The following is a 22,214-nucleotide window of genomic DNA, read 5'->3' on the forward strand; positions in this document are numbered from 1 at the left end:
CAGTGTAGCCCAGTAGGTCCCAGTGTGTCCCCGGGGCCTGCCCAGTGTATCCCACTGTATCCCAGTAGGTCCCAGTACATCCCAGCACATCACACCGCCAACGGCAACCGGGCCGGCGTAGGGCCCCCGCCGCACAGCGCCCTCCCCCTCGCTCTTCTATTGGTCGATATCGCTGTCCGTCCCGCAGATACCCCTTCTGAGTGGCTGGTTTGAACGCGCGGAGCGCCTTGTGACTGGCCAGAGGGAAGGGAGGGGCGCGCCCCTTGTCCCCGCCCTCCCGCTGCGATTGGCGGCGCGCTAGGGGCTCGCGGGCGGTGATTGGCGGAGGGTTTCGGCGGGCTGAGCGGAGGTTTGAAAGGCGCCGGGCAGTTGGGGCCGCCATTGCCTCCGCTCAGCAGCGCCCGCCGCCGCCATGGAGCTCCAGGAGTCCCCGTCGCCCCTCCGCGTGCGTGTCATCCTCCCCCGACCCGCCCCACGGCCCCTGTCCCCACGGGGCTTCGGGATCCCCCGCCGCCCCGTCCTCTTGCCGTCCCGGGCCTCCCTCGGCCCTCGCCGGGGCTTCCTCACCTCCCGCCGGGCCTCCCTCAGGCCCCACCGGGCCTCTCTCACTTCCCGCCGGGGTTCCCCGGTCCCCTCCTGCGGCCGCCTCCCTCAGCCCCCCCGCTTTCCTCACATCCCCTGTTCCTCTGGGGTATCCCCCCTCCACGGCCCCCCCCGGGATCCCCTCCCCGGTGCCGTGTAGGGGTCTCCCGCCGCCCAGGCCCAATCCAACCCCCCCCCACACGCCGATGCGATCCCCTCCCGGCCCCCCCAACTTCGCATCCCACTCCCTCTCACTGCCACCGTCTCTCCCCCGAGCAGCCCGCGAACGAGAACCTCCGGCTGCCCAAGGGCGATGGCAGCAAGAAGGGGCTCTCGGTGGAGCACATCTACCAGAAGAAGACGCAGCTGGAGCACATCCTGCTCCGGCCCGACACCTACATCGGCTCCGTGGAGCTGGTCACTCAGGTGCGGGGGGGGCCCGGGGCAGGGGAGGGCCGCGGGGCTGAGCCTGAGCTCCTCGGTGCAGGCAAGAAGTCATTAACATCTGTTTATAAAGCACAAAACATCTGCTTTACAAACTGATGGCACCGAAGAGGAGGGGGGACCTGGGGACTTAACATGTTTTTTGCCTTCTTTTCAGCAAATGTGGGTTTTTGATGAGGGCGTGGGCCTTAACTGCAGAGATGTGACCTTTGTGCCTGGCTTATACAAAATCTTTGATGAGATTCTAGGTAAGGTGACCTGTTGAGTCAGTGACTGACGAGTTATTAATGGGTGCTGAATGTCTAAGAAACTAGAATTAAATGCAAGAACTTATCGAGTGTACTTTTATCTGGTCACGTTGTTGACCAAGTGATGTCTATTGCAAGTTGTCTATAATTTGATGGATGGTGTTCGCAGAGTACATTGTTGATTGTGCTTGGAAATATTGGATACTAATATCCTTCCATTAGCGCTACTTAATAGCAAGCCATTCATGGGATGGCACTCTATTAGAAAACCAACTTAATTCAGCACAAAAATTCTCCTTTTAGTGTTAACTTGTAGTACTCCTCTTTGTAACTTGGAAAATATTTGCACACCCAGATGATAATTATTAACATTGTATTGAATTTTTGCATTCATTCTACTGAAGGCACTTTATAGTTAATAGTTTGGTCTTGATTGAGAATGTAATATAATAACAATAATCTTTCCATTCTAGTCAATGCTGCAGACAACAAGCAGAGAGATAAAAGCATGTCGTGCATTAAAGTGACTATTGATGTGTAAGTTTTATTTAATTTTTGTTCATTGCCTTCCCAACTCAAGTGCGGTAGATTTTCTCACTCTGATGCTGTTCTGCTAAGCTGGCGTGGTACTGGAGGGCTGTGCCCTGAGGCCGATCGAAGTTAGACCAAATGTAATTCACCGGTTGTGAAAGCCTTTTTCTTTGTTTGGTCCCTTCGTCTGTTACTGAGTGCTGGCTGGTGAAAGGACTGCTGCTTTGTTGTTGCTTGCCATTGTGGCCATTTTCCTCTTTTCTTCTTCTCAACCTTTTTATTCTGTCATTGAGCATAGATAGAGGATTTTTATGCGTGGCGGTCCGTTTCATTAGACGGTATCTACCGATCTGAGAATTTTTTTGTTGACTTGTCCTCCCTCTGCTGGCTGTTTCTGCACTTGCGGAAGAGAGATTTGCTCTTGATGAAATGGTGGCCTTTCCCCAGAGCTTTTGTATAATACTTGTTTCATAGCACAGTCATTTGCAGCCTTAAAAACACAATTTTTTTTTCCCCCTAGAGAGAATAACACAATCAGTGTATGGAACAATGGGAAAGGTATTCCAGTTGTTGAACACAAAGTGGAGAAAGTCTATGTGCCTGCTCTTATCTTTGGACAGCTACTGACATCCAGCAACTACGATGACAATGAAAAGAAAGTCACAGGTAGGGAAGACTCTCAAACATGCGTTAATATTTCTGAGCAGACGGATCAGTTTAAATGTGAGAACTGAACTAAAGGAACAGGGAAGGGCGTCCTTGATGCAATGTGAAAAAGGCATTCTGAGTCCATCAGAGAGAAGTCTCCATGCTCTATTTTAGAGTAAAAATGGTACAAACATGGAGAACAGGAAAAATTCTCTTTAAACACTAATCCCAATTAAATATGGGTTTGTAGTCGCATACAGAGTTTGTAGGATATTGTTGCTTATTGACAGTTGTACTTTGTGCTGAAGTGGCTGAACTCCTGTTAGTCTGGAATCCTTTTAGATGGTTTTGAACAAAGGTAATAACACAAGTCTGTTTTCCTTCTAATTCCAGGTGGGCGAAATGGTTATGGAGCCAAACTGTGCAACATATTTAGCACAAAATTTACTGTTGAAACTGCATGCCGTGAATACAAGAAGTTATTCAAGCAGGTATGAACGTTTCTCATTTCAGTAAGGTTATACTTGAGATTTTCAGATAAGACACTAATGTTTCGTTCCAAAAATTTAGGCATAACTTGCATTCAGTGCACCGTGATTGGAATAAATTTAACCCACAGTTACTGTATGACTGGATGTAATTCAAGTGAATAATGAAATAAGCAGACATAATCAGAATCTAGTTTTTAACCAGTGGGGTTTTTTTTATTATTTGAAAGTATTTAAAACTCATAAATCAGCTTACTGCTTTTAAAAACTAAGCTAGTTGCTTGTGTGTGCTGGACTTGCCACTCACAAGACCTGCTTTTCTCAGACCTGGACAGACAACATGGGAAAGGCTGGTGAAATGAAACTGAAATATTTTGATGGAGAAGATTACACATGTGTCACTTTCCAACCTGATCTGTCAAAATTCAAAATGACAATTCTTGATAAAGACATTGTAGCACTAATGTCTCGAAGAGCGTATGATATTGCTGGATCCACAAAGGACGTCAAAGTTTTCCTAAATGGACAGAGGCTGCCTGTAAGTAAGCATTTAAAAGGAACCGTAATATCTGTATTTCTCATGCCATTTAAACAGTGCGATTTTTGTTGAAGCAATTTACATCATTACACATAGTAAAAAGAAAATTTGCATGAGTGATTTCTCTACCCACTTTTCAGGAGGAGATGAATGAAGTATTTATAGGAGCTGTTCTGAGTTGTCTGCTTTCATCTGTATGCAGGTGAAAGGATTCCGCAGTTACGTGGACCTCTATCTGAAGGACAAAGTGGATGAAACTGGAAATGCACTTAAGGTTATCCACGAGGAAGTAAATTCTCGGTGGGAAGTGTGTTTGACTTTAAGTGAAAAAGGCTTCCAGCAAGTTAGCTTTGTCAACAGCATTGCCACTACAAAGGTAACTCTTCCTTATTTAGCAAAGCTAATTCCATATTCATCATCATTAATGTTCTCAGCTATTTTCAAATGTGCGTATGTTAGTGAAAAATACTTAGTTGCTTAATGTTGCACAGACAATGCTTAAAGTTTTAAATAGATCTGCATCCTTGGTGTGTTTTTTTTCAATGGAATCACCCCCAGGTCTTTGGTCCCGTTTTCCCTTAGGGTGGCAGGCACGTTGATTATGTAGCTGACCAGCTCGTGACTAAACTCATTGATGTTGTGAAAAAGAAGAACAAAAATGGAGTTGGAGTGAAGCCTTTTCAGGTACAATGTCAGAATTTCCCCAGTGGGAAACATAACTCTAGCATTATTGCAAATTGTAACTACAGCTTAATGCAATACCAGGTTAATTAATGATACATATTTCCATTGTACGGACAATATATATAAAATTGCTAATTGTAGAGGTCTCCTATTGTCCATTTTCGGCCAGCTAACAATCTTCTCTTTGTTTGGCTGATGTATTTTGTAATCAGAACACTGTAAGTCATTGTAGATGCACTAAAACTCAGTATTTGTTAGATAATACCTATTTAGGCTGAGCGCTGTGATTCCTTGACAACCCAAATCATATCACATTTTTCATGAATGTTCATTAGTTGTCCTAAATTCTTACGAGACATCCAGGAAAATTCAGAAACAGAGTGATGATTTAGTTTTTCCTCACTGTGTGATTCTGTCAGGCGAATGTCAGACTGCACTGCTCTTGGTGAGGTGAGCCTGTATAATGTGTGGTGTTTGGTGTATTTAAATACAGGTGAAGAATCACATGTGGATTTTCGTGAATTGCTTAATTGAAAACCCAACCTTTGACTCTCAGACTAAGGAGAACATGACTCTGCAGGCAAAGAACTTTGGCTCAACCTGTAAACTGAGCGAAAAATTTATTAAGGGTGTAAGTATTGATATACGTGGATAATCAAGACGTCTGTAAAACTGCATCTTACGTTTAATGTGGCAAATATATACTTTTGAAGTATATATAGCCATGAACTAAAGAAAAAGTGTGTAACTTAGAATTCTGTCATTGTTGAGGCTTTTCCCACAATTGTTTGGGATTATTTTTGTATTGCAGGCAGTTGGCTGTGGCATTGTTGAAAGTATCCTAAACTGGGTAAAATTTAAAGCTCAGAGCCAGCTGAATAAGAAATGTTCGGCTGTGAAACACACTAAGATTAAGGGTGTTCCTAAGCTGGATGATGCCAATGATGCTGGTAAGTGCTTTACACCTTTGTAACCAGTTCATTCAAAAAGATAAAACTTGTTTGTTAGAAAAATGATAGAATTGTCTCCTAAAGATAATGAGAAAACCTGCAATTATAGTTCATCCCGATTTTACAGTCCCATTTACTATGTGCAGCGCAACAAAGCCTGTGTGTGTTAGAAGATATTTATTCTCATTCAATTTGTGAGTATTCAGGCTTTGATTTCACTCCTTAATTAGAAAATTGACTTGAATTTTTTTGTTTGTTCTAGGCAGCAAGAATTCTTTAGATTGTACACTTATCCTGACCGAGGGAGACTCAGCCAAAACACTGGCTGTTTCTGGTCTAGGAGTGGTTGGTAGAGACAAATATGGAGTATTTCCCCTTCGTGGGAAAATACTCAACGTCCGAGAAGCTTCTCATAAGCAGGTTAGTCGGAAAATCGTTACAGTCTACATGTTAGAACAGTGTGCTTTGTGTAATGCAGTGTGTTTTAACGGAGTACAGCTGAACGCCTGGAACACTGTAAAGAGTAGTGTCTTAATGCCTGAGTCTAGTCTCATCTTCAGCCCTCCTTGCTGGTTAAGTGAGAATATTGATTAAATCCTGTTCAGTGTTTTGCCTCTGAAGGGACAGTGTTTGTATTGTGGACTATAAAACATTTGGAATGATCTAGAAAAATTAAAGCATTAGACTTCCATTTAGAAATTATAAGTTTCTAAACAGCAAAACAAGACAAAGCTCAGTCAACGGTATACTTATGGATAATTGTAGACTTTAAGATACATTTTTAGTCTGAAAGACAAGTTTTTATTCCGTGTGATCTTTTCCAGATTATGGAAAATGCTGAAATCAACAACATCATCAAGATTGTCGGCTTACAATATAAGAAGAACTATGAAGATCAAGAATCTTTAAAGAGTCTTCGCTATGGAAAGATTATGATTATGACAGATCAGGTTAGGCCCACTAAAACTGAAAATTGGGAGAGGAAAAAAACGAACACTTGAATAAAGAGGAAAAAAGAAAATACTACCTTTCTCCCACTGCCGTTGTTGTACCTCATTGGCTGTATTTGTTTCTTTTTATCATTCTATATTAGTGGGTCATAATATCTTTTCAGCCGCAAAACAAAACAGATGGGGGGGGAGCAGCAGCATCACCAAATAGCTAAATACTGTCGTTGCAGTCTGCTGATTCAAGGTCCTTGACCAGTCCTTGATACCGTTTTTTACCAAGAATGTGCCTTTTCTGTTTCTCTTAATTTTCAGTAGTTAAACAATGCGTGGTCACCTTTTTAGAAGTGAAAGTTAATAGGGTCGGTTAGCTGGAATTATAGAATCATTTGCTATTAAGCTAACAATTGTCAATTCTTTCACGTCCCTGATGAAATACGCCTTTTTTCTTTCTTTTTTCTTTTTAAATCAGGATCAAGATGGATCGCATATCAAAGGTCTGCTGATTAACTTCATCCATCACAACTGGCCATCTCTTCTAAGACACAACTTTTTGGAGGAATTTATTACTCCCATCATAAAGGTAGGGGTTGGGTAGACGGTAAGGTGAATGAATAAGGATCCATTGGTCCAAATCTGCTTCTCATTTCACAGTTACAATATTTGTTCATTGTAGGCCTCTAAAAACAAAGAAGAAATTGCATTCTACAGCATTCCTGAATTTGAAGAATGGAAAAACAGTACGCAGAACTACAATTCATGGAAAATCAAGTACTATAAAGGTTTGTAGAAAACGTAATATGGTGAAATTAAACGTTCCAAATACGAGCATTCACGATTCGTTTGGTTAGCCCTGCTTTTGCAGAAGGGGTTTGGACCGGGTATCCTCAACGTCTCTTCCCTCCTAAGATATTCTGATTACAAATACATGGGGCATAAAATATAAAAGTAAGGAAACAATAACCTCTAAGTGGATAAAGTATCAATAAAATCTCCCGAAGTGGAACTAGGTAACTGTTCTTTCAGCCCTCTTATGCAATTATGCTCAGTTTTATGTGCTATTTTCCGTAGTAGAGTCCTTGCGTACTCTTAGCACTGTGAGCGAAGTGCTTACTCCAGAATCGCCTAATACCAATAAGGAAGGTACCAACTGCAGAACAGTGGCTGGGTGATGAGGAATCATTTCCAATTTGCAGTTAATCATTTCAGATATCTACAGGAGTTACGTACAATATGCAACTGCTCACCTATCTGTAATTCTTATGATTTTTGTGATACTTTAAAACGAGATGTCGGGTAACCTAAGTTTCCTGTATGTCGTCTTCACGCTGTACATTTATGTGATCATTACAGAAACTAGGCACAGCCAAATATTTCTTTGAACTGCAACTTAATTTAAGCAAGAAGTTATTAGGATTAACTAGTACTGTCTCTGCAGGTTTGGGTACCAGCACATCGAAGGAGGCTAAAGAATACTTTGCAGATATGGCTAAACACCGAATTGGCTTCAAATATTCTGGTCCTGAAGATGATGCTGCGATCACCCTGGTAACTAGCACTTGATTTAATTGCTGACTTACTACCTTTGGTATTCCACTGCTTAGAGTGCTGTGTATTTTCTCTTAAAATGCTCTTAAAAGCCTTTGGGCTTGAGACAGTCTCTTTGTTACCAAGGCTACGGCTTTAGTCTAACCAGTAGAAGCAAATCTGTCCGTGGACCTCAGGCCAAGAGTACCCTTTTAATGATGGTTTTCAAATATAGCTCGGAACAAACTAATCACTACAAACCAATTGACATTTTCAGACATAATAGTAAATATTTCTTCAACATTTTTCTGCGTGTTCTGCTGCAGTTTTCTCAAAGTCAGACCTCCCCTTTCTCCCCCAGATTTTCTTCTTGCAAAATGGTTCACCAGTGGATTAATACCTTAGTCGCTTCTGCGAACTTCTTCACCTTCAGTAGTCATTGACTCTTAAGTATTCTGAGCTATTAGGCAATGCCAAAAAACCAAGTTTTTCCACAAAATACTAATTTTCCCCAAAATCTGCTTTAGTTTTCCATTATGATGTTAAAAACCCATACATTTAAACCTAACTACCATGTCTCCTGCAGACTGGTGTAAATTATGCTCTTAATATATTTAGCTACAAGAACCTTTTCTTGCACTTCTTGGGCTACTTAGTCATCCTGTTTAGCATGTTATTCTCCCGGGTGAACTCTTCCTGTATGCTTTCTTTTTCTCAAGTGGTCCAATAGGGCACATCACAGAATGTCCTAGAATTGAGTTATTTTTCATTTTGTAATATACAGGCCTTTAGCAAGAAGAAGGTAGAAGAGCGAAAGGAGTGGCTGACTAATTTCATGGAGGATAGAAGACAACGGAAGCTGCACGGTCTGCCAGAGGTAAAAGGCTTACATACATGAAGGAAACTGGTTTCCCGTCTCTCCCTGGGGCTGTTCTCAGCTTCATTCTGGCACGCCAGAGCTGCACACAGCTGCGAGTCAGCGTGCCAGTCGCCGGATTACGGGACAGTTAAAATGTTTCAGGATTTTGCAGAGCACTCCTTCTGTTATCAGTGTAGCCTCATTGTCAATTGGCCAACAGTTAATTTCATTTTTAATTCTTATCTTTCAAATTACTTCATCAATAGGGAAATGATAACTTGAGCAGGAGTGTCCGGAGACTTTATTTCTCCAAAAATGGGCCTGCGTCACGGGAAGGGATGTTTCACTTTGCCACGCTTAGAATGTCAGCACTTGAGCCATGTTTAACTAGTCTCACAAGGAGCTTCCGTTTTAGTGAAACTAGCCAAGTATGAGCTAAGAAACAGATTACACCTTGTTAAAATTAAGGCAGTCTTGCAACTGTTTTTTTTAGGAATACCTATATGGGAAAAATACTAATTACCTGACATACAACGACTTCATCAACAAGGAGTTAGTGCTGTTCTCAAACTCAGATAATGAAAGGTCAATCCCGTCACTGGTTGATGGTAAGTTATTTCACGGTAGTGATTCCAAATAGTGCATTCCGCACAACTTAATAAATGGGTGTTTGCATGTCGTATCACCAGAATCGGGGAACCTTGATGAGTTTTCAGGGTCAGTATTCTGAAATAGGTTTTCTGCTGTCCAAGTTTTTTAATTCGTGGATTAAATGTCTTGTCCATTTTGTAGTATATTATTGCAAGTACCTTACTCTCCTGGTGCAGATTCGTTAGGTGAATAAGTAGTTCTTAGTCTCTACAGAGCAGAAGCGAAGTGAAACACATTGTACGTTCTAATCACAAGGTGGTTTGCTTTTTTTTTTATACAGGTTTGAAGCCAGGTCAAAGAAAAGTTCTGTTCACGTGTTTCAAACGAAACGATAAGCGGGAGGTGAAGGTTGCTCAGCTGGCTGGTTCTGTAGCTGAGATGTCCTCATACCATCATGGTGAGGTAAGATCCTGGCCTGGTTGTCCAAAATGCTTTTTAAATGAAAGGCAAAAAAGCCCTTCTGTTGACTTGACAGTTAAGATGCCTCTAAAGCAGAATTAGATGTCTGAGTATAAACACCAAAGCAAAGTGGCTGTATATCTGCTATTAATACTTCAATATTAATTTCATCTGAGATTGGTCAGTCTTCTGTCCTACCTAGACTTTATGGGAGCATATTTCATTCAAAAAGTAGAACAAGAAAAACCCGCTTTACTTGTGATAGGTTTAGGCAGATGTTACTAGCCTTTCTGCTTGGTAAGGAGAAGTTAAGCACTAAAACAAGATTCCTTTGGGAGACTGATAGAATCTTTCATTGGAGGCTTCAAGAACAGGTAGACAGCAATTTATGGTGGGTCACTGGAATGTATCTGGTCAGCCAGACTAGAGGGGTCTTGGGATGCACTTTCAGTGAGAGTTTCCTCCAGTATTTCATTAGTTGAGTTTATCTTCTACACCAATTCTGTTCTTGGTGTGAATTTTGCCTTTAACTTTGTCCATTCAGTGAAGAATTCTGCATTTTTAGCTTTGAACCTTCCTTTGTTGCAGGCATCGCTGATGATGACTATTATTAACTTAGCTCAGAACTTTGTGGGCAGTAACAACCTCAACTTGCTGCAGCCTATTGGTCAGTTTGGCACAAGGCTGCATGGTGGGAAAGACTCTGCCAGCCCTCGATACATCTTTACAATGCTCAGGTCAGCATTAAAGATTTCTTACCATCTTAAATATTCTTAGCATCTTACCAGACTCGATACTTAGGTGGGTTTTTTGTTTTCGGGGGGGTTCTTTTTGCATGGCGGTCACTGTTCTGTAACGAGAATTTGGGCGTAAATTCTCTTTTCCATTCTAGCCCGCTAGCCCGGTTGCTGTTCCCACCAATGGATGACAATATCCTGCGGTTCCTTTACGATGACAATCAACGTGTGGAGCCGGAATGGTATATGCCCATCATTCCAATGGTGCTGATCAATGGGGCAGAAGGGATTGGGACTGGCTGGTCCTGTAAGATCCCCAACTTTGATATCAGGGAAGTTGTGAATAATATCCGTCGTCTGATGGATGGAGAAGAGCCATTGCCAATGGTAAATAACGTATTTAAAAAAACAGTGTCTCACTCATTAGTTTATTCAGCACATATTGGAGCATTTCGTGCAAGTGCTTAAAAACAGAAGCATCAACACAAAGCTGAATTCAGTGTTCTTTTCTGCTTAGCTTCCTAGTTACAAGAATTTCAAAGGCACAATAGATGAGCTGGGGCCTAATCAGTATGTGATAAGTGGTGAAGTGTCTATCCTTGATTCTACAACCATTGAGATCACCGAGCTGCCTGTCAGAACATGGACACAGGTAATAAACAGTGAATTTGCCCTGGGAATGTATAAGCTTGCCCTGTAAAGCAAAACGTGATTAGCGGGCTTTGGAGCTTTTCATCTCCACGGAAAACATGGGTCTGAATTTGATTCTTTTCTCAGACGTACAAAGAGCAAGTTCTGGAGCCAATGTTAAATGGGACTGAGAAGACCCCCCCACTAATCACAGACTATAAAGAATATCACACAGATACGACAGTGAAGTTTATCGTGAAGATGACTGAAGAAAAACTAGCCGAAGCTAACGCAGCGGGGCTGCATAAGGTCTTCAAACTCCAAACAAATTTAACATGCAACTCCATGGTATGTAACAGATTTTGTCAAATAAAGTTCTTGGTTTAACTCGGAGACTGCATGGACAGCTGCAGTTGCTGCTTGTAACAAGTACTCTTTCGCAGTAACCTATTCGCTTTGATTTTTCGGCTGTTACTCATTTTAAATCAGCTTTCTAAATATACCTTCAAAAGGTCAAGAGACTGGCTTGGGAATGGGCCCAGAGTGGTATGGTTTTGCCTGAAGGAGTCAAAGTGATCTGAAATCGCACAGTTCACAGAGACCTTTGTTGTGACAACAGCACTGTCATTGTATGCCTGGATTCTGACAACGTGCGAAGCTGGATGCAAAATGTTTATCCTACAGATAGCTTTAAGATTCAAGTAACCTTAACCCTACTGTGTGTTTTCAAGAACTCTGAAATTCTAAAATTGTCTCTGCTGCTGTGCTTGCAAACTGAAGTAATTTCGGAAACAATGCTAAGCTTTTACAATTTGTTGGCTAATAATTCAACTGTGCTATCACACCTGTGTTATAGGTGGTAATTTTCAGTGGTTTTGGAAATCAGTTTTATCATCATAACGCCCATGTTCTTTCATCTAGGTTCTTTTTGACCATGTTGGCTTTCTGAAGAAGTACGACTCTCCCCAGGATATTCTTAAAGAGTTCTTTGAACTCAGGCTCCGGTACTACAGTTTGAGAAAAGAATGGCTTATTGGAATGTTAAGTGCCGAGTCTGCAAAACTGAGCAACCAGGCTCGTTTCATCCTGGAGAAAATAGATGGCAAAATTGTGATCGGTATGTGTTGTTCTTGGTTACTTGCTTTATGAAACTGGGGGAAGAACTAGGTGCTGCCTTGAGTTCTGTCAGCACCCCCTCGGCCCCAGACTGGCTCTTAACAAACTACACCAGAGCTTATCTTTCTGTTCCAGCAACATACGAGAGGAAAATGTTTCACAGAGTATCCTTGGTCTACGCAGTGTTATGCATATGTTAATTAAAACAAGATACTCATACAGCTTTCCTACCTGTGTGTTTGACACTATTTTGAGAGCAGGAATATTCTTTAATAGTTTAGCAATAATTCCTATTTCTGACTCAGTAGGAATAAGAGTTAAGTGCTTGGCGGGGTTGGAAGGCGCTAGTGTTTTCTGTTTGAATGCATACTTCTTAAGAACCCGTATCTCTTCCGTGTTATCTCTGTGAACCTCTGCAAAAATATTCCAAATCATGTTCTCAGTGGATTGGGGTTTCAACTTTAGAAGATACTCACGTTAGCAGCATCTGAGCATCATGAGCTAGAAAAAGAAACAGGTCTTTGTTCCCAGCATTCAAATTTTTCAATCAACTTTTCCACCTCAGTCTAAAAGGCAGTCTGTATTTCACTTGCATTCATGGAGGATGCAGCTGGACAAAGTGTCATAAGATGCTTTGTGGTTTGTGTCTGAAGGCAGCCCAATAATCCCAACAGCCTGGGTCTGTCTGACTTGACTCAGGAAGAGAAATAATTCCCTTGAAATGCATTTTCTTGGGGTTTTGTAATAAGCAGTTCCAAGGCTGACAGAGCTGGTTTCATTTGTATTTGTGTCTCATGGCTGATTGCTTCTGGTATCTTAAAAAGGAACAAATTCCAGTTGAAGCATTTCCATTGGTTGGGGCACTTACAGCATAAATTTCCCTGGTGATGTCTAATGAGGTGCAAGCTACACCAAAGCCTTTGAGCGCTATTGGGGTTTTTTTTTCTCCACCTGCCTGCCTATTATTGTGAAACCTTTTTGATACCATCACACCTTTTTTTCCAAGTTCAAAAACTACTTAGGGCAGGGGAAATGCATACATGGAAATGAGGAAGAAAAATATTTACAGTGCTCTGGCAGGTGTTGCTGGCAGGTATAGGAGCAATGCTGACCTGACAAATCACCTAGGAACTTGTTAGGTGTTGTTTCAGGCTCTTCCACACGTCCTGCCTCTGATGAGGAAAGGCTTTTTTAGAGCCCAATGGGATGCTGAGCTGCTAGAACTATAGGATCCAATATTTAAAGCTCATCTGTCTTTCCTAACAGCAATTGGTAGTGGTCACTAGCTGACAATCCTGAAATGTCTGTTTACAGAAAACAAACCCAAGAAAGAGCTGATTCAAGTTCTTATCCAGAGAGGGTATGAATCCGATCCAGTGAAGGCCTGGAAGGAATCGCAAAACAAGGTAATGCTTCAGTCATCCTCTCTAAATAGGTCTAAATGGGCCCTGTCTCTGAAACTACATGATCCATAGGAAGAAGCCCAAGTTGCTTTTCAATTTGTAGGATTCAAGGGTTTGCGTATCTGGTGTGTCTGTGATAGGAAACGTAGGACAAACAAAAATCCAGTTGCTTGTTCAGAAGGCACCGAGACGAGACCTGGTCATTCTGGTTTGAGTCCGCTGGGTCAAGTCCTCTTGCCACAGCAATTTCAGCTCTTCCTTAAGGGTTTCCTTCCTCCTGTGGGACACAGTTGTGGAAGGGCTGTGAGGAAGATGACAGTTTTAAGTAGCCTGAGGGGAGAATCTGTACTATCAAGACATAGAGGCCAGATAGAATAGAGCAAAAGAGATCTGGAGAATTGTTTTTGCGTATGGATTCTTCTGTGCGATAACAGCTGAGGCTTTAAGAAGCATAACTTGATCCATTTCTGAATTGTTCTAGAAGGACACCATAAGTACATGGGGTACCTGTGATGCAGTCCAAATTTGATCAATAGCCCTACCCTTGTATGTCAATATATTTGTTGACAATGTTTATTTCAAATCCACATTCAGGAAGAAGAGGAGGAGGAGGAAGAGGAGAGTGAGAAAGAATCAGCTGCAGCTAAAGGCCCGGACTTCAACTATCTGCTGAACATGCCCCTTTGGTATCTGACTAAAGAGAAGAAAGATGAACTCTGTAAGCAGAGAGACAACAAAGTATGTTCCTTCCTTTTCTTATAAAAGCATTGTTATATAATGTTTTTTTTTATGGCGGATTAAAATACGTGACTAATGATTATCAACTCTGATTGCCTTTAGGAAAATGAGCTGGAAAACCTTAAGCGCAAGAGTCCCTCTGATCTGTGGAAGGAAGACCTTGCTGTCTTTGTTGAAGAACTTGATGTATGTCAATGTTCAGTGCCGATGACGGATTCTCTTGTAGTCTTATCCACCAGCACGTTATTGACTTTTTGTCATGACAAGGAAACTAAAAATGATAACTCCCATGTCTTGCACTCACTGAGGAGAATGAAAGTTTGCTTCACCTTCCTGGCTTGGGCAGGAGTAGCACTGCTTTGGGCCAGGGACTCAAAACACCGAGGTGGCCATTGGAAGGTGGTCGATTACCAGTCTGAGTAGTGAGGAGGAGTTTTAGGAGGGCTTGAGAGAAAACCCATGTTAGGATCCAGTCCTAGGAGATGTAGATCAAAGGGCTTTTTGGACACTGAAAAGGTGAAGGAGGAGCTGGACTTCACTGAGCAGAGCCCAAGTTGCGGGCACGTGTCTGTGCACTGTCACACCTGGTCACTGCCTGTGTCTCTTCTTGCTCCCCGAGTAACAGCTATAGCTCGAGCTGAAATCGTTGCCTGAAAAATGTACAAATCTGTACCAGAGTGGGAAGCTTAATTTAAACTGATAATAGGAAATCTCTCAGCAAGTATAGAGCACTTTACTGCAAGGGATGTGATGGTGGGGGTTTTTCAGTAGTACTTCTGTTTCTTTTGTGTTCTCATGGTTGTATTATTTTATGCTCACCTCTGCAGGCAGTGGAAGCCAAGCAAGCTCAGGATGAGATGGCAGGGTTTACTGGGAAACCTTTAAAGGGGAAAGGAGGGAAAACGAAGGTGAAGGCGGCGCAACGGACGGAAGTAATGCCATCACCTCATGGCATAAGGGTCATTCCTCGGATAACTGCAGAGATGAAGGCAGAGGCAGAGAAGAGAACTAAAAAGAAAATAAAGGTAAAAAGGAACATTCCAAATGCTTAATCTGTCTTTGCGCCCTCTTCAATACAGTCCCAAAACACTGAACTTGTCCTGATGAAGCAGCTGTTCAAGAAGAGGGACAGAATCTTAGGACACGGGGAACACTGGAAATGGATGTTTCTCACTCTAAAAGAGAACAGATTCACTGACATATCGGGAGATGGCTTAGAGGGAAATCTTTCGGCAAGGGCACATATCGCAATGTCGGAGATGGGTTGGTGGTTTAGAAATTGAAAAGCAGATGCGAGTCAGGCTGTTCTAGGTGTCTTGGGGATTTTATAAATCCTCTAGCAGGCAGGAGGTGTACAGCTGATAAATTCACTTCTCTAGAACAGCCTTTGCATTTCCAATAATGCTTTCATCCACTTAATGCCATTATTGTTCTCGATATCAAGGAGATAAAGATTTAACTCTTTTTATAGGGCTAGTTGAAATTATGCCATCCAGCCATTTGCAACGTAGAAAATTAAAATATCCCCCCACCTGTTTTGACCCGTAAGCCAGACATATTGCTCCTTTCCTACAGATGGTTCCATCTGACAGCTTTTCCAAATAACCTGCACTGTGTTTTTTAACCCACCCTGTTCGTTTCTGCATCCTCAACACACCCCAGAGCCGTCCCATCAGCACACAAAGGCGGTACCAAAGCGCTCTTGGGAGTGGAGACAAAGTTCCTGTTTTTGTTAATGTTGGATTTTGCATTTTAAGTCACCTGATCTGGGGGACAGATCCTGGCTGATTTACTTGGCTGTAATCAATTTGACAGGCAGTTTGTTTCCCAGGCTCAGATTTCTTGTATCACTAACTTCCCTACGTCTAAAATGAGCAGCTCCTTTCTCCATTACTCCGTGTGCCTCTTCTAATGGAATGACCTGACTCACGATCTACTTGGTATCTGCTTGTATCTTCAGACTGAAAAAAATGAATTCGATGAGAATCAAGAAGAAAACGCATCAGGAGACAAAGAGCCTTCGGGCCTTAAGCAGAGATTAGTCAAGAAGCTTAATGCTGAGCAAGGTAAATGCTTTCATGTGTTATTCCATCCATGGAAAAGTGAGCGGAAGGGTTGTAAATTTGGTTATCTGACCTCTTCCTGAAGGTGATGAGTAACATCTAGGATCAGTATTTTTGGAAAAACTAGATGAGAGAGAAAGTGATCCTGGATGACAGTCAAGCGGGAGAGATCGCCATTTCTCTGTGGTGTTTAAGCCAGAATCCTCTGAATTTAGCGATGTATTTCCAAGTTGAGCGTGAACTGCTGAGCCTGAAGTACACATGGAAGTTTGCTGCTTCATCCTGCCTCCCAATGTTTTTCAGGTACTAAGAGACAGGCCACTCTACCGTTTAAGCCATTAAAGAAAATGAAGAAACGAAACCCTTGGTCTGATTCCGGGTCTGACTCGGAGTCTGATTTTGAAGCTCCTCCTCAAAGAGAGAGAGTGGTTCGCCAGGCAGCAGGTGAGTGATGACCCAAAGGCAGAAGAGGGGGCCGTCTGTGGAGGAGAAAATTGAACAGTCTCTTCAGAGAGCTCCCAGAGCCCGAGATCTCCATCAGAAATCATTTTTAAGAGGCTCATTTATTTTACTGTATACAACAACTAAATATTTCTACCATTTGAGCCAGATTTTTCACAATGCTTTTCAAGGAAAAGCAGAAATGCACAACTAGAGGATATAAGGTTATTGGCTTTAATTACCTAACTGTCTTGGCAAACCAAACGTGGTGCTGGTAAGCGAGCCCAGGATGCGCTTGTGATTTGGAGTCTTCTCACTGGCAATCTCAGTATCTGCTTGGTTTTATTCAGATCTTTATTTTTTAATAACTGCAGCTAAAATATTGAAAAAGAAACTGAGCTGCATATTGCCAAATGTGTAAAATAATACATCTGTGTTGTTTCATCAGCCAAAGTCAAGACTATAATCAGTTCGGACTCAGATGAAAAGCTCTCCAGCTCAGATGAGGAGCCTGAATTTCAGGCCGACAGCGAAGGCAACTCTGACTCCGATACAAACTCAAAAGAAAAACCTGCTCCCAAGCCCAGAGCTGCTCCAAAGTGAGTATTTTTCCCACACGGGCACTGGAAATTAGTTGTGCTTCTGGTGTTAATGCTATCGAGAAATTAATAGCTCTTTTTCTTCAGTGCATCGTAAGTTGAAAACATACTTGGGGTTTTCTATTCTAGGGGAACCACCGAAAAAGCAGCTAAAGCTCCCAAGCAAAAGACAGAGCAAAACACTGTTCCTGGTGAGTACAAGACCTTCCAAACCCTGTTGATTTTCCTAGAATCCCAGGAGAGCGCTCTGGGCATTCTGATCGGGGCTGGGCGCTGCCAGGGGCAGACGTGAGTCACAAGATCTTGCAAAGAAACTTTGATGGGAGGCCACAAGGTGGTTGCAGTTTGTCTGTTTAACTTGAAGGTGTGATTAATCCAGTTTTAATAGTTGCTCTTTATAAAAAGTGGATCAAAATTCTTCCGCTGCAGTGTTTACTGCCGGAGGAGATCATTTGACTATTTCGAACTTGCTTTCTGCTTTCTTCATTCAGTCCAAGTCCAAGAGGTTGCTGATGAAAATGCGAGTGAAGGTCCTGCAGCTCCTTCTGTCCCTGTGCCTCGCAGTAAGGCCGTATCCAAAAAACCTGCTGCGGCTAAGAAGGCCACTGCCGCTAAGGGTAAGGCGAAGTTTAGTAAGGTCATTTTTAGATGTCAGTTGTTATTATTCCTGTGGGAAACAAGTCCAGATCATTTTGCTAGGCGTTCAGGGGCCCGAATAACTTGAGTTTTTATTTCGGAAAAGATCTGAGGTTTGTGGCAAAGGTTGCCTGGTTGTTCTCGTTTTTCAAGAAATTTGTTTCCAAACATATCATGTTCTAGTTCATGTCAGACATGCTCGAAGGGAGTGAATTTTCGTTTGGGAACAGGAAAAGTGAATGCTTCCTACAGCGCTATGTAATACTTGGCAGGAATAATCCGAGTGGAATTTGTGTCTTGCAGTCAATGTTCTACTGCGTGTCTTTTGGGGAAGAAAGCTCCTTGGTCGCCTGCTTCCCAGGAAGGAGAAAAGCTTCTTTGGGGTAGCTTGCTCTATTTAGTGCTAGCTCGACCCCATAAATCTACGGCATTTTACTCAGGTTTTTTTTAAACTTAACTGCCCGGAGTCTCTGTCAAACTTTGAAAGCTGTTTTGCATACTCCATCTCTAGCTGGTTTTGATCCCAGCACTAAAGTGGTATGTTACTTCACGGCAAAATAGCCGTTTCTTCCGCTTCTAAATTGAGACAGCCTGTTACCGTTCAGGAATGGCCTGCTCATTTCAGCTTCACTGGGAGACGTGCTTCAAGATGCTGTTAAAAAAAAATGTCAAAATATAGGTAAGAAAGAACCCTACAAGCATTTAGTGTAGACAGTAAATTCATTCCTTCCCTGTGCAAAAGTTTTGAAGGTTCAAGATTGGTTCCGCGGCCTTGAGAGTTCAGGACTTTTCAATCTGAAATGGTCTGTGAATTGCTTTGGGTGCATTTTAATTTGATCCTCTAAATGTAGTGGAACTAAGCAGAGAAACAACCTCGTTTCTCATCATTTTGGTAAAGAGCAATCTTTCTAGCAAAACCGCCCTTCGAAATGCGACGACCCGTATGCTGACCCCGCGGAAGAGTGTGGAGCCGTATTTGTGTTGGAAGTAATTCCCCGACTGCAAACGGGAAGAGAAGCAGCAAAAACAGGGGTTTAAAAGCAGAGTTCTCTTCCAGATCACCAGCCGTCCATCATGGATGTTCTAGCCAAGAAAAAGGCTGCCCCCAAACCCAGCAAGACGGCGGGGAAGGAGGGACCCCTGGATGCTGAGGCCGGAGGAGCAGGTGACAAGAAGCCTGGCCAGGCCAAGGGGCGGAAAGTCGTCAAACGGCAGCCAAGCTCTTTGGATTCAGATTCGGATTCAGATTTTGGCTTGAAGCCTTCCAAATCGGTTGCAGCAAAGGTTCGTACCCTGCCACCCGTCAGAGCCAAGGGGGTACCAGGGAGTCAGTGCCGGGGGTTCTGGCACAGGCAGAACCCCTGCGCCACCCGTCCTTACTGCTGGGAGTGGGGAGGGTGGGTGAGAAGGGGGGGTCGGGCACACGGATTTATCCCAGATTGTTGGTTTGGTCTCATCAGTCCCAACAGCCCCACCTTCCCCGTGACACGGTGCTGCGTTTTGTGCTGCTTGAGCGTTCCCTGTTTCTGCTCCGACTCATGATTCACTTCCTGACTATGCTTTTCCCTCCAGAAATCCAAGCTGGAAGACGATGAGAGCTTTACTGTTGATTCAGCCGCTCGTGCCGACAGCCCCCCAGCAGCCGTGCCCCGGACCAGGCCCGGACGTCTCAAAAAACCTGTCCAGTACTTGGAGGAGTCTGATGAGGACGATATTTTCTGAATTTTTTAATGAAGATTTTAAACTGCTGATCCAAATTGATCTACAAACTGGCCTTCAGCAGAGCTCTCGACAAGCTGTCGCCTGAGAGCAGCACCTCAGACTGGGAAATCTTTTCACTGAATTTAAGCTAGTCCAAAAAGGTTTGGTACAAGTGAATTCAGCTCCATTTTTCTTCGTTTTAAATAAGTTAGATTTGTTTAAACAGGAAACACCACCCCCCCCCCCTTTCTCGTGAACGCAGGAGCCGTGAGCCCAGCTAGTGCTGATGCACCACTTCCCTCTTACCCATTAGCTGGCATCTTTTCATGCTTTGTGGTCATTTTAATGTTCAAGTAGACTTTAGAACCTATCAAATCCTTTAAAATACCCTCTCGCATAGATTAGCTATCTTAAAAAATAATCAAAGAGGTAAGCTTTTAGCTCCCCAGGCGGAGAGACGCACAGCACGCGAGGGGTAGAACTCCGCGCTGGTGTTTTTCTGTCTCTCTCGCAGTCCTTTCCGTCTGCGCAAGCCCCTGTTGCTCAACCTCCGCCACGTTGAGTTTTTAGCCTTTGGGTTTTTAACTTCAGGTTGAGGAATGGGGAGGTTTGCGCAGACTTGTCTCCACGCTGTGCTCGGTGTTGGCAGTTTTTATCTCCTGTCCGGCTGCCAAGAAAACCCCGTGTTCAGCTAGTTCAGCCCAAAGGTCATCTTCAGGTAAGAGCCGCTGGTGTCTGCCACCGCCATGTGCGGGTAAAAGGGCTGAGCGGGCGTCTCTGCGGTGCCAGCGCAGCGAGACGGGAGAGAAGGACAGAGATTCGCCATCCCGGGCCCTTTGATGGGTGGGAAGCCTGCAGGAAAGCCCGTTGGTTAGTCCAACGCGGGCGTTGGAAAACGGCAGGTTCCCCCCCCGTGCTGAGATTCTCCCACCCCTTTTTGTTCCCCGGGGACAAAACTTCCCCCGAGCTCCCACGTGCTCGGCTGCAGGAAGAGCCGCGGTCCCCTGCGAGGTGAGGCCGGTTTGTCGCTGCCGTGCCGCGGAGCGGTCAGACCTTCCTCAGCAGAAGCGTCATCTTCCCCTTCCCTTCAAAAGTACTTCGCCCCGGAGTATTTTATCTCGCCGTGTTTTTCGTAGAGCGCCCAGGGGTATTTCTTGACTGTCTGTAAATATTTTCTGTGTTTTTCTTCTTGTCCTGCCTTTCCGTTTTTTTCTTTTTTAATATTTATATAATAAAAGTGGGGTTTACTCCAGTTTTCTTCAATAAAAAGGAGTTGTCCTCATCTGCCTGTTCCCCCTCGTTTTCCCTTACCCCCGTTTCTCCGGAGCCGTTCGTCTTTGTTTGTGCTGCGGCTCCGACTTTCTCAGGAGCCGAGAGGCCATCGGCCTCCCACCCTCTGCTGCCAAGACGGCTCTTAAATGGGTCATCTCCATTGTCTTAACCACGATCCTTATTTCTGAGGTCATTTCCAGTGCCGATTTAGCCGATTTTTGGCATTGTTATGGAAATGATGGCTGCAGAGCTTGTGGCGAGCCCTCTGCTCCGCCAGCGCAAAGCGCTGGCGGAGCAGAGGGCTCGCCACAAGCTCTGGTAGGTGGTCACGGAAGAGGAAGAGCTTGAACCCCTACAGAAGGAGCTGTGGGAACCTCAACCTCTGCAGAAACGTTCTACTCAAATGCCGGGGCTCTTCTGCTTCCACTTCGGCGCCTGCTGTGGGGAGCTGTTGGTGCTTCAGCCATTGGCCCGGGGCAACCTGGCGTCACCTGGAAGCCCCTTGGCTGGGAGTTGGGTGGCCGCTGTGCTCCCAAACCTTGGAGGCCTGGCTCAGATGCTGTTTTCCTTGCCGGTTCCTTCACTGCCGGCTTTGCAAAAAACCCGCTACCTGGGGCTGGAGGTTCCCAAATTCCTGCGAACGCCCCTTGGGGCTCCCGCACGGACCCGTCTGCCCCAGGTTCTGCTTTTGCAGCCGGCGGTGGCTCCTGGGCTGGCAGCTGGGGACAAGCAGGACCCTGCCATGACACCCACCTTCCCCCAGGCACATGGGGACCTACGTGGCTGCAGGACCAGCTGCCAAACCCCCGCCCCGGCCCCCGCCGGCCATGGCGCGGCGGTCGGGTACAGGCACTATCGGTGCCACCGAGGTGTTTTGCTGGAACCCAGTCAAGTGTGGAAAGCGCTGTCAGATTTTCCACTGCCGGGCTCTGGAGAGCGTCTCCGGCGCGTCCCCGCCGAGGGGCCGAGCTATTTACGGCTCTCCTTGCTGCGAGCGCCCGCAGAATCAGTTGTCACGACTCGGGCAGCAAACGGCAAGGCCACGGCCGCGCCGCACGGGCTGCTCCGGGCCGGCTGCGGAGCTGCCCCCGTAACCCCGGCATCACCCCAAATGTGTATATGGAGCTGTCTGTGTGTGAACACACACAGAGATACACACACACACACCCCCATCGTCACAGAGTGCACCACAGTGTCCATACGGGGATTTTCTCCATCGCAAAAAATCTCACTGAGAAGGGCCTTGGGGACGCTGAGCTTTGGGCCACCAGGCACCAACCCACCATGGGGCATTGCACAGGCGAGGAGGGTCTGAGGGTGACCCGCGTCGGCCAGGGCTCCCGTCAGCAGGAAGGGAATTTGACCACAAGCAAAGGCCATGA

At 44.4% G+C, this 22,214-nt stretch overlaps 1 protein-coding gene across 1 annotated transcript; it reads left to right on the forward strand.

Annotated features, from left to right (window-relative positions):
• Positions 1-359: 359 nt before the first annotated feature.
• On the forward strand, positions 360-20,823 carry TOP2A (DNA topoisomerase II alpha). Its single transcript, XM_054224045.1, has 35 exons — positions 360-445; positions 862-1,008; positions 1,184-1,274; positions 1,748-1,811; positions 2,326-2,471; positions 2,847-2,944; positions 3,267-3,479; positions 3,682-3,855; positions 4,062-4,163; positions 4,657-4,794; positions 4,975-5,113; positions 5,376-5,533; positions 5,938-6,063; positions 6,533-6,643; positions 6,737-6,842; positions 7,499-7,608; positions 8,372-8,464; positions 8,940-9,054; positions 9,378-9,499; positions 10,085-10,233; positions 10,389-10,620; positions 10,751-10,885; positions 11,011-11,211; positions 11,785-11,980; positions 13,294-13,385; positions 13,977-14,120; positions 14,223-14,306; positions 14,948-15,145; positions 16,081-16,186; positions 16,487-16,627; positions 17,073-17,223; positions 17,353-17,414; positions 17,715-17,840; positions 18,917-19,143; positions 19,432-20,823. The coding sequence occupies exons 1-35, from the start codon at positions 413-415 to the stop codon at positions 19,579-19,581; spliced, it is 4,680 nt and encodes a 1,559-aa protein (XP_054080020.1). The 5' UTR covers positions 360-412; the 3' UTR covers positions 19,582-20,823.
• The last annotated feature ends 1,391 nt before the right edge of the window (positions 20,824-22,214 follow it).

The sequence above is a fragment of the Rissa tridactyla genome, chromosome 19, assembly GCF_028500815.1.
Source record: "Rissa tridactyla isolate bRisTri1 chromosome 19, bRisTri1.patW.cur.20221130, whole genome shotgun sequence".
Lineage (NCBI taxonomy): Eukaryota > Metazoa > Chordata > Aves > Charadriiformes > Laridae > Rissa > Rissa tridactyla.

Coding starts and splice junctions, on each gene's coding strand:
- TOP2A (XM_054224045.1), top strand. CDS start 413: ATGGAGCTCCAGGAGTCCCCGTCGCCCCTCCGC. Junction 6,644..6,736: donor TTATTACTCCCATCATAAAG/GTAGGGGTTGGG, acceptor TGTTCATTGTAG/GCCTCTAAAAACAAAGAAGA. Junction 10,886..11,010: donor CTGTCAGAACATGGACACAG/GTAATAAACAGT, acceptor TTCTTTTCTCAG/ACGTACAAAGAGCAAGTTCT.